Source organism: Berghia stephanieae, chromosome 6 (genome assembly GCF_034508935.2).
Source record: "Berghia stephanieae isolate SIO BIC M18660-M18661 chromosome 6, UCSD_Bste_1.3, whole genome shotgun sequence".
NCBI classification, from domain to species: Eukaryota; Metazoa; Mollusca; class Gastropoda; order Nudibranchia; family Aeolidiidae; genus Berghia; species Berghia stephanieae.
The window spans coordinates 35,510,922-35,523,402 of NC_088365.1; the positions used below are offsets into that span (position 1 = coordinate 35,510,922).

General features: G+C 33.5%; 1 protein-coding gene across 2 annotated transcripts in view; it reads left to right on the plus strand.

Moving 5' to 3' along the window:
- Positions 1 to 12,481, plus strand: part of LOC144974951 (cortactin-binding protein 2-like) — a 66,190-nt gene that overhangs the window by 28,497 nt on the left and 25,212 nt on the right. For both annotated transcript variants that reach the window (XM_078918491.1, XM_078918492.1), the window contains exon 9: positions 7,556 to 8,383. In XM_078918491.1, the coding sequence (XP_078774617.1) occupies positions 7,556 to 8,383 (828 nt within the window). The remainder of the gene's footprint in view (positions 1 to 7,555; positions 8,384 to 12,481) is intronic.

A 12,481-nucleotide genomic window follows, 5' to 3' on the forward strand; every position in this document is an offset into this window, starting at 1 on the left:
TATGAAAGGTATACCTAGAATAAGGGCTTTTATATTAGTAACAGTTTTTTTGAAGTCAGAATCATAATTGTCATTCCTTCCGTTTCTTCACAAATATAGAGTTCACACCTGTCAATCTGATGACTGGAGAACAGAGTTTCCTCTCTTAAAAAGTTATCTGGTAAAATTTGTAAATGCCAGGCCACTATTTCAGGAAGGTCTGAAAAATTTACTAAGGTGACATCGTAATGCCTTGTTTGTTATCGGCAGGCTCAAATAGCAAGATGTCATGGTGTACAGTTTAAATTTTAAAAAACCTCACCTGAATCATCAATCTTTGTACGTCTAATCACACATTAATCATTTGTTTTTCTCATGTAAAAGAGAGAAATAAAGAGCATGTGAATATTTTGAAGGTAGCATGATGGAAAATATTCGTTACAACTGTTGTTAACATAATTTTAAAAAATAATAATCTTGTTTGAAAAAAATTCAAATAACATTATTCAGGTACTAATTCCCATGACTTAGAATACCACCCAAGTCAGATCTATAAGTGTTTTCTGATCACGTCATAATCAATGGCCCTCCTGCTAGGCCAGAATTCAGACCTGCCAACCCTTCCACTTTTGGCAGAATCACTCTATTTTCACTCTTCCTTTTCGTCTCTAAAATTCTGATTTTCAAAAATAATGATAATGATAAGAGAGGGGATGGAGGGAAAGAAACAGCTAAAGAAAAAATGAAATTATATGTTTGATTACCAAAAACTAGGTAAGAAAGAAAATAAATTGCTCTCCTTTCCCCTTCACTTCTCTTGTTGATCGTGTTGCCAGCTGTGCAAGAATTCCCCTCTTTATTTGATGGTGGCGAAGTTGGTATTTTTGATAGGGAATTATGCATCGGTAAAATTTGGTGGTTAATACTATAACTATTAATAACAGTGATAGATTTTGGCTGATGGTGAGTAAAAATTAATAATTCCTATTGTTGTTTAGAGATTCCTATTTTCTGATGTTCTGGTTGCACTTTGGAATGTGAAGAGTTGGCAGGTCTGCATAATTTTACATTGAGAGGGGTTTAATTTTACTGTTTAGCCATTGATCTTTTGTCTTTAAAAACTTTGCAATATCTCAAAATGTTAAATGAATTTTTATCAAAAGCATGTGTGCACCAAAATAGTAGTATACATGAATTTTTATACATTTGGTTTGAAATTAAAATGTTTCCAAAGCTGAAAAATATGACAAACTGGAAACTGTAAGAAATATGACTTGTTTGTTTTAAAAAATATGAATTTAATTTGACTCGAGATGTATCAATGATTTTTGATCTGCCAATAGAAAAATACATATAAAATCAGTGCAACTAACACTTATTTTTCTAATACTCACAAAGGAAGCTGCAGCAGCTTTTTTTGCCCAGCCCATTTTACTCAGTTCATAAATTGTGATTTTATATCAGAAAACACTGGGCATTTCACTATTTTTGTGGTCTGCTTCAATCTGGCACTTGTGTATGTTTCATCTTGTATATTGTTTGTGTGTGTTTCAGAGAGCAGGCCACAGTTGTTAATTTTCAAAGTTACTCAAGCCGGTGTGGAAGTTAGATTTGAAATCTTGATTTAATTCATAGTGGACTAGTAAAGTGTCAGATAATGTATTTGAATTTCGTCTTCCTTTCATACAACAAGTGGTATAAAGTATTGTGTTTATTAGAAATGACAGAGAGACTTCAGCTTTTGCATGATAAAGATGCACATATTTCCCATTGCTTGGACAAGTGGTAGGCTCTTATGTTTTGAGTTTGTTTGTAATAAAGATGTTCCCATGATGCCAAATTAGTTTCTGTTGGTCTTATTTGAATGACGAGTCAGAAGTCAGAAGTTGTGGGAAAATGATATTTTGTCCAACCATTTAATATTGTTTTAGTTCTCAGTTGTGAATAACAGTGACCCCTTGATGAGATAAGTGTATTTTAAGATACTTTCATCGTCATTTTCTTTTCTGTCTTGACTAGACCTGCCTGGTAGAAATTCCTCATGGCTTAATCTACCAGTCTCTTCTCCACTGTTACTGTTAGACTTTAGATGTTAAACCTATCAACTGATTTTATTGACAGCTTATATCAACGACTATTAAGTCGAAGCATGTGTAAAATCTATCACAATCTCTACAAGTCAAAATTCATGTAGGACGAGACATGATGCCTTGTTAAGCAATATTACAAATTTTTTTTATCCCTGACAGAGACAACATTGCAGGTACTCGTTTTACACTTGAGTACGGTAAGAGTGTGATAAAGAGCCTTTTCCAAGGACTCAACTATGTGCCACTCTGGTCCAAGGCTTCACACCACAGAGCCGCACAAGAACTGGAAAATATTGACTGTTGTTAGATTCTATTTATTCGGTTATTAAACCATTTGTGTTTCCAAAGAAATGGAGTGAAAAATGAAAATCATTGTGATGGCCCAGGTGCTCGCTCTCTCTCTCTCTCTCTCTCTCTCTCTCTCTCTCTCTCTCTCTCTCTCTCTCTCTCTCTCTCTCTCTCTCTCTCTCTCTCTCTCTCTCTTATTATATATATATATATATATATATATATAATATATTTCTTTTTATCTCCATCTTTCTTTTCTCGCCCTCCCATCTCTTTTCCTTGTTTCTCCCTTTTTAGGGGATTCTATCTTTGTGAGGAGGTAAAAGAAAGTGATAGGAACACTCTACCAAAGAAAAACGACTGTATTGCTGTCAATATTGTTGTTATCCCTTCTTTTCTCTTGATTTCCATGTTCAATCGTTATGAACTATATTTGGTTTTTAAAATCAATTTATGTTTTCTTTGAAAAAACCTATTTTAAAATAAAGATAACAAATAGTTTTAAGGGCTTTTCACAAAGGGAAGCAATTTGTTGATACCTTGTACATATTTTTAAAAAAAAGGTGTAAAAAATGTTTGGATCAATTTCTTTAGTTGTCTTTAGTTGTTGCTGCAACCAGTTTTTCCTTTTCCTCATAGGGTTTCTGTGGAAATATTTATTGTCAATGCTTTCAAGTTATTCATGATTTTATTGATAAATCTTTTCTCATTGTCATAGACAATCAAATTTTGTATAATGCATTTTGATTTGATACAGTGTACTAGATTTATCCAGTATTTCCACTTTCTTGTCAATTGAATAAGGGTGTATTTATGTACATATGAGTATATTATGTTTACCAGTGGTCTGTGCATTGCATCCCTTGTCATTGATGCCTGATTTATAAAGTATGTTTTTGACTATATCAATACTCAACGATTCTCAATGACTGAATGGATGTGTTTTTATCGTTATCACTTACTGGTATCATTATCATTGCTGTTATCATCATATTATCAATGAATGAATTACTGCTACATCTTTTGACTAGCAGACTTCTCTGTGCAATAAAATCATATATATCCATTTCAAATGATTTTTTTCCTTTTATCCCCATCCTTATTTATCTTTCGTCTATGTCATCGATCACATTTCTTTAGGTGGAAAATAAACAAAGAAAGATTTCCATCATAAAGTGTGGAGATAATTTAGCTCATCCATGTCAATTGACGACCATAGATGATTTAAATTTATCATAGATCACTAGCCTATCTAAAGCAATTCACACAAATACTTATGATTAGATGCATATTGTAGTTTTCAAATTTAAAAATGTTAAATATTTGTTTTCTTTGTTATTAATTTAGAATTTTTGTCTTCTGATTTTATTAACTCTAATTTTTTTAAACACACAATCTGCTATCTGGTCATCAGCATTATGATGAATTTGTTCTTTGTAGGCTAAAGAGACTATAATTATCTTTAATATGAAAAAATCCCAAAAACTATTAATAAGCTTTCAAGAGGATCGTGTGTGACAGAATTGCAGGCAGATTAGACACAATTAAGCAAATAGCATTTTCAAACCATAAGTTATTTTTAAGTCGGCCGTCAATGAGGCAAATACTATATTGCTCAAATGAATGGAAGTAATGATAGTTTTCAAAAATCATTTTTTTTCTTTTTTTCCCCAATGTTTTTTGATTGAATATTTCTACGTTATGATGCACGATGTGGTGACAGTTCGGTATTTTTTTTTACAAAAACGAAACAAATCTTTTGTTTTGTTGGGACACTTTTCCGTAATTTGAATTGGGAATTTTCCAAAATAAATATAAGAACCAAACCATTTGCCTTGTAAAAGATCTTATTTAATTGAAAATTGCAAGGAAATAGTAATATGGCTAGATCTGCAGTGAGTAAAATATTGAAGTAATATAGATTAGAAGAGAATATTTGTCTGAAAAGAGAGAGATTGTTTTTAAATTATGGAATTTGTGCATCTAAGTTGGTAGCAAGTTTGATTTTTTTAATTCCCAAAGAGTGAACAGTAGAATGCTTAAGATGTTTACATTTAGTAGTTGTCTGAAATCAATCTTTACATTTAGTAGTTGTCTGAAATCAATCTAAACTTTTAGACATTGATTATTGGTCCTATTATATGGCCAGGATATGCATCCTTACAAGCGGCATTATTGTTTGTCAAAAAGGAAAAAAAAAATTTGTTGTTGTTTTCATGGTAGTCTGTTAAACATCTTAAAAGGGCTCAGTATTTTTCAAAACAATCAATCTAATATTGAAAGAAAGAAGAAAAAATCACGGTCTATTCATCTTTATTTAGAAACAAGCTGAGCCCTGGTCTTCAACTGAATCTTGATCTCGAACACCATAGTTGAGAAAATGAAATCTTACATATTTGTATAGAATTATTCCATCACAACCTTAGACGATCAAATCAATCAATATTCAAAACCCATTTCCAATAATATGATTAAATACGCAAAAGAGGCTCTTCATTACTTCTAATTTTAATTATAAACTATGTTATAAACCAATATGATATTAATGCATCTATCACTAGACACAACTCATAGATCACATTGCTTACATTCTTTTTTTATTTCGACGCTGAATATGAATGTAGATACATAGAAGGGTGTCTCTGTTATGAATTACAAAATACAATGATCAACCAGCTAGTTAGTCGAGTGGCCATCAAAATTTTAATTGAGGTGAAATGGTTCGTTACATCATACTGGCCAAAAGTTTACAGGTTTATGAAATGTTTCGTAAATATTGATCTTGAAAAACAATCTAACAAAGGATTGTCTTGATAACAGAATAAATGAAAATGCCGCTATTTCTCAATTCCAAGTTGTAGTAGAACATGTGAAGTTTTCTGCTATAAAGCGGTCGTAATTGAGCTGAAAAAAGATGTGTTTATAGATATGTTCAGATAAAAGAATATTATGGGTCCTTAACACACTCCTCTACATACAGATATGTCTTTAAAAATTTGATTGGTATATATTCAGTGGTTTCAGAGCCTATATTCAAACAATGCAATTTCAATGTCGTAATGCATTCAATTTGATTAAATTAGATGAGTTCCCTTCAACTCTTTCCAATTTAGCTGCATCCGATACATTTATTGGCCCTCAATTTAAGATTGATGTATGAGCTGGTAGTGTGGTTAAGTCTGATGGCTTCGATTGTTCTTGAGTCTGGTATCGATTGTGAAGAGAGGCCATCAAAATTAGAAACAGTTTGAAAATTGTCTTAGAGATTCTCTCCAAAATGTATAATATAACATTTGTGGAAGTATAAGGATGGCCTAAAAATTGAAACAATCTTCAATGCCTTTACCATTATAGTTTTTTATGTTGTTTTTTTTTTTTTTACATTAAGTTCAAGAATTTTCATGATTCCATTAATTTGAGCAATATTTTATTTTTGGATAACCATTGTATTTTTATATCCCATCAAAGGAGTGATGTAATGTGAGCAAAGATACCTCTTTGCTTGCTTTTTTCAGTACTTACAGAGACCCAGGAAAGTCTTCATAAATATTAAACAAAGCAGTTGTTGGCTTTTCTTATTGTTGAACTGACATGTGGTTTGAGATCCAATCAAAATGACTACAGTTGCTCTAAATATAATGTTTACAGAGAACTGCTTTGTACAGTTTTTCCTTAACAACATTTTATTTATTGAAAACCAATATCATAATTTGCCATATTGTTGAACATAATTTCACGACAAACAAAGGAATAAGAAAATAATTTAGAGTGAATGAAAGAGATGCATCTAGTTCATGGGCTTATTCTTTTGCTTCTACTCTCTTCACCACTAAATTGAATTGCCAGGAAGCATTTTATCTCCCGGGAATATTGTGATTTGGTTTTTGAATGGGGCTATATGATTTGCCCAGGCCTCGGTTTCTCTTTCTTGTTAACCATCTGTCTCTTTGACGTGTTTCTATCCCCCTGAGTCATATTCTGTCCCTGGAATATGACACTTTGAGTTTTGCCTGAACCTTGGCTGGAGTTCTTTTCCATGAAGAAGGGAGTAGTTTTTATGTGTATGCAGCATTTTTTTTTCTGTGAGATTTCCCGCCCCCTTTTAAATAAAGATAATCTCCTAAACCTGATAAACCATCTGACTGCCTCTCTTCTGGATGAGATTTTGTGCAGAATCTGTTTCAGGCTGATCACAGGGGTGGAGTGCTGTTAGGATGATCTACTTTTCCTTTTAAGCACCAATAATGGCAGGGTGTTACAGACTGATCTCTTACATCTCTCTCACTGCCCTGTATGTTAATTCCCATACTCTTTCAAAACTAAATAGCTGATCATTCATCTGTTTTGCGACAGTCTAAGTGTGCATTCTTAATCATTTACAATTATTGCATTCTGTGGAATCTCATTCTTTTATCTGAATAAGTACATTGCAGCTAGGTGCTATCCCATTTTTTTTTCTTCTTTTCAATAGACCCTTTTTTTTTCTCTTAATTTTTAAAAGCTTGTGACTGCAATACCTGTTAATAGATTCATATCTGACACATTGCTTTCCCGATTTGCTTGTGTAACCCATAATGGTTGTGAACGGATGAAATTTCAAGAATAGGAAAAGTTGCATTTGCTTCAAAGGAATATATAGTCCTGTATTGTTGGTGCAAACAATTTTTTCTGTGTTATATTCATATATAGAAAATGATTTGATTCCAGAAATCTTTCGGGTCTGCAGTATTTTAGTGTATAAAATGGCAGCTAATGAAGATTTTGTACATTTTAAAATAATAATATATTTTAATTCTAATTACATAACGAGTATCTGCTTACCTACGAAAAAAATGGATGAGAAAAACTGATTTTCCGTTTGATTTCATTCTTTACACAGTTATCCCTTTTACCTTCCTGACTTTCACACTCTCATGACCTGATTTGATTTGATTTGTTTTGTTTTGATTTGATTATTTTCTCCCCTTAAGATTTTTGTTTATGTACATAACAGAAAATTGTTTATTTATAATTACTGAAATATTTGTTTCTTTTTATCCCACCCATCCCCAAAAATTTTCTATCCTTTTTTCTTTTCAATTTTTATTTTGTTCAACACAATCCCACAACTCCAACACAACCCACATCTATTTTTCTTTCTTTTCTTTTGTTTTTGTTTGTTTTTATCCCATCATGGCAAACTGTGACTCCATCTTCAGAAGAAAATAACCACAATCAAAGTAATACACGTTCCAAAACTCCTTCATCAGAAATTTCCCCCTCCTCAGTCATAACAACTCAGCCCTCTGCAAACATTTTATCAAAAAATACAACTGAAAAATCCATTCTAAATGACAACCCTTTAGAATCTCCTCTTTCATATCAGTCCCAACAACAAAATGATAATAGCAATGACAATACTTTAAGTGAAAAAATAAATCTACCTTTATCCAATGCTACAAATTCAGTTGTCCATCCTATTGAAGTTATTACGCAATCAATTAATAGCCAAGACATTACATCAGATATTTCAGACAATCATACAATTAAGTCAACTATCGACACAAGTCACTGTCATAACTCTCAGTCTAACTCCCTTTTCGTAAATCCTAACATGTCCTTACCCATCAGTTCACCCACATCATCAATACCTACAACAAATGCACAAAGGTATTCTCCAACAATCACCACCTCTATTACCTCGAATACTGGTAAGTCGAATATCTCAACCACTGCCATCACTAGCAAGTTTCCATCAACACCTACCACAGTTGGAAGTAGTGCATCAGTTCACCATATGACCTCATCATCTCCGTCATTATTATCATCTGGTCTTAAAACAAGGCCTCAAGATGAGCCATCGTCTTTATTAGTCCGTCCCACTCCTTTTAGTCTGCTGGAAAAGTCCTTTGCTCACAATTTAGCTGTACATGGTAATGTCCAAGACCTGCAGAACAGCCTCAGAGAACAATGTATGATCAATGCAAACCAGCAACTCATTGATGGGACAACTCCTCTACACTGTGCTGTGGAGTACAATCAGGAAGGTTTGTAACAATATAATAATAATAATAATCATAAAAATCATAATAATAATCATAATAATGTTATTATTGTTATCTATATAGCTCTCAACTTCCACATAAGTGCTCAGCAGCGCTTTACAATATTAATTGTCATTCAAACATTCGTTCTTTGGCAATTTTGAGAATACACATGAAAAAACAAACACATACACATGCACACAAACTCAATCACAGATACATTTACATTCATACACGCACATACACACACATACCAATATTACTGAAGTTCAGTTTTACAGTGGAAATTGTCAGTTTGAACTTTAGGTCAAAACTGGAATAAAATAAACTTAAAATTAAAATTAGATTTAAGGCGTATTCTGTGAGCGAAACTATTCGTAAGCTCTGCAAAAAAGTTCTCTCTTAAGGTGTTTTTTGAAAGACTGATTATCCCTAATTAGTTTTACATCTGAGGAGAGCGCATTCCACAAGATGAAAGATTATAGATCACTTACAGAAAAAGACTTATTACTAAGGGAATGTCTGGTTCTTGGGAAGATTAAGAGAGAGTCTTCAGATGACCTTAGTGGCTGTGTTGGATTATAATGTTGACATAAATCCATGAGGTACACTGGAGCTTGATTATTTATGCATTTATGAACAATATTACAAGTTTTAAAAACAATCCTTTCACTAACTGGCAGCCAATGGAGATTATATAGAATTTCTTTTGTAGGGTCATTGGATTTTTAAATCAATTTTGCGGCTCTGTTTTGAATATTTTGCAATCGTATCATTTTGGCTAGCCCGACTACAAGCAATGAATTACCGCAGTCATACCTGCTGGTTATCAAAGCATGGACAATAATTTGTGTAGTGCTCTCATCAAGAAGATGTTGAATTTTACCAATATTTCTTAAATGATAAAAGCAAGATTGGCAGGTTTTTTTAATGTGATTCTGCATTGAAGCATTAGAATCAAAGAATGAGCCAAGATTTCTTATAATCATTTAATTTTAGTTTATTTTCTAACATATATATCAGAATAGTTTTGCTGCAGGAAGTCATAATTGTTTGATTATGATTTGCACTAATATTTTAAAATCATAAAAGTAAGATTTTGTCAAATGCTTTAAGGATATTAATATTAAAAATCCTTAAGTTTTTATATTACTTAATATCCACTATGTGCAATACAAACATGCCACCCGCAAGGCATTATTACAATTTTTTTTGGACAGAAACGGCTGTTACTGGCCAGGACTGTTTACTGAATGAAAGTATATCCACTCCATTTTATTTTTTAATGGGAAAAATAGTATCCTGATTCTTCCAGTTATTGCCTTTTCATACTTTAAAAATAAACTCTCTCTTTTTCTTTTATGCCACCAAGCTCATTTGAACAAAATACCACTACCTGCTACTGATTACAGTGTAAAATGCTTAAAGAGTCGTAAGCCTATTTCAATTTTAAAAACAACAACAAATAAACAAAAAAAAACAACAAAAAACAAAAATTCAAAAACAAACACGGGCAACCCTCCATTTCTAATTCTTCATTAGAATAATAAGTAGTTTATGGAAAACTGAGTGTCCAGTCCATCAATTATAAAAAAGAAAATATGACAGGGCTTCACAGTAACAAATGCTTTGTACCCTTTTGACAAGACATTGGTATTTTAAATCATAATTTTCACCAGTTCTAACTTATCTAGCTACTTAATCTCTACTTGATGGGCAATGGGCCTAAATTAATATCGACCAAACCCAAATGGATCCTGGAGTTAGGTCTTTTGAACTCTCATTATGGGGGGAGAGGGCACTCATGCTGTGTCTTCTATCCCCCTACGTCTGTTTTCCCCTTTCCACATTGCTCTCTGTCTTTGTTTTGTATTGAGATTGCTTGGGTTCTTTCCTAGTCCGAGCAGGGGACCCTTGCTTAGAGAGAAGCTGTCAAATGTGTGGATCCTCTTTTTTTTTTGAGTGATGTTTTTTTTTTCATTTGTAAATCATTTCTATTTTATGTGCAATTTTAATTTTTAGTTTTGAATGTGTCTTAGCATTAGGAGTGCATCCTTCACAGCGTGAATCCTTTGCTTGTTCCTGGATGGGTCTTTAAGGTATAATGCGAAATAGGCACAATAATATATTGCTCATGGAACCTTCTGTTCCTTATTTGAACTGCCTTTATTTGTCATATGCATTTTTTGCCAAGTTGGGGCCTAAAAATTGCCAAAATTTGCCACAAAAATTCCAAAAATTTGCCAAGAAATATGCCAAAATGACAAAATATTTGCCGAGCAGAACTAACACGCTATATGGACATTGAAATTGAAGATATGAAAGGCATCATTGTTGGAGGGCAGAATATGAATAGCATAAGATATGCAGCTGATGGTACTCTGATGGCATACTCTCCAGAACACGTGCAGAAAATTTTAGATATACTGGTGTGCAAAAGTGAAGAGATGGGCCTGAAAATTAATGTTAAGAAAACCGAATGCATGGTGGTCTCAAAGAATGACAACAACACGATCTTCCACTTGTCAAGCAAAGGAGAGACCATCAAACAAGTAAAGAAATTTAAATATTTAGGCACTATCACTACCCATGAGGCACGTGACATAGAGGATATAAAACAAAGAATAGCAATAGCAAAAAACATGTTCCATAAAATGCAACCAGTTGTGTCAACAACCTAAAGTTGAAGACCAGAATGAAAGTAGTAGAAACATATGTTATAAGTACCCTTTTATACGGTTGTGAAACGTGGACGCTTGACAAAGAATATACGAGGAGGTTAGAGGCATTTGAGATGTGGGTGTATAGAAGAATGTTGAGGCTATCATGGACAGACAGGTATACGAACGAGGAAGTGTTGGAGAAGGTGAGAAAGGGAAGAATATTGGTTGATACAATCAGAAAGAGGCAGTTATGGTTTCTGGGACATGTGTGGAGAAGAGACGGAATAGAAAAATTGGTAACATTTGGGATGATCGAAGGAAAGAGAGCTAGAGGAAGACAAAGAATGACTTATTTAAATAACCTAAGAATGGCCAAATGTGATTTTAAAAGCAACACAGATTTCATGCGCACTGCAGAGGATCGTGGTTCATGGAGACAGCTGACCGGCAACGTGCTCAAGAGCACAAGCCACGATGGATGATGATGATGGACAAATAAATATAAAAGACATTTTATTACACTTAAAGGAGACTGCATTTATTATTTTCTTGTAACACGATTTATGCACCCAAACTTTTAGACAATCACACACGAAATACACACAGACACATACTGTGGAATAGAACACTTACACTGGTGAACATTCAACTCAGTCACACATAAGGCCTACTCCCTCTCATTCACAGTATCAGTATCAGTTTTATCAAACTTTCACACCTACAGACTATCTCAAACGTACACTTTCTCTCAGACTCATCAAAGGCCTAGTTTTCCTTTACTACTCAAAAAATGAGGCATCACTGAACTTATTGTAGTAAAGGAAAATTATTTATTATTAGTCCTTTGATGTCTTCTGTGAGTCTACGCTTTCTAGAAGAAAAAATAAGATTATATAAAGAAAAGCTTCGTTCAGCGAGAGCTGGAACATGATCTTCCAGAAAAGAGTCAGATCAATGATTCCAGTATCTGACTCTCTCACAGCACTGGGCCCCAGTTTCTCAATATATTTAGTCAACTCATGCTGAGGAAGATGACAAAAATCAGGAATTGCAGTGTATGCAGATACACTGTGAGTCACAAGAGGAATATTCTTTGGACTGAAAATCCTAATATCCTTCAATAATTCCAAGCCGGGTTGCCCCTCAACGGACATGTATTTTTGAAGCATATGTTGCCTGATGAGGCTTATTAAGCATCAGAAAACTGTTGTGTGGCTTCTTCCTTCTCTCTGCTGGTGAAGCAATGAGGGAAGAACTCAGCTTCAGCCATATTCACCCCTGAGCTGTGTACAGAAAATCCAGTTCCTCAAGTCCATTTTGTTTTGGTTTTGTTTTTTGTTTTTTTACAAAAATTTGCCAAATTTTGCCATTTTTTGGGAAATTTGCCAAAATGTGCGGATCGCCTTGATACTTGCGGCCGCAAATAATGCAGATGACA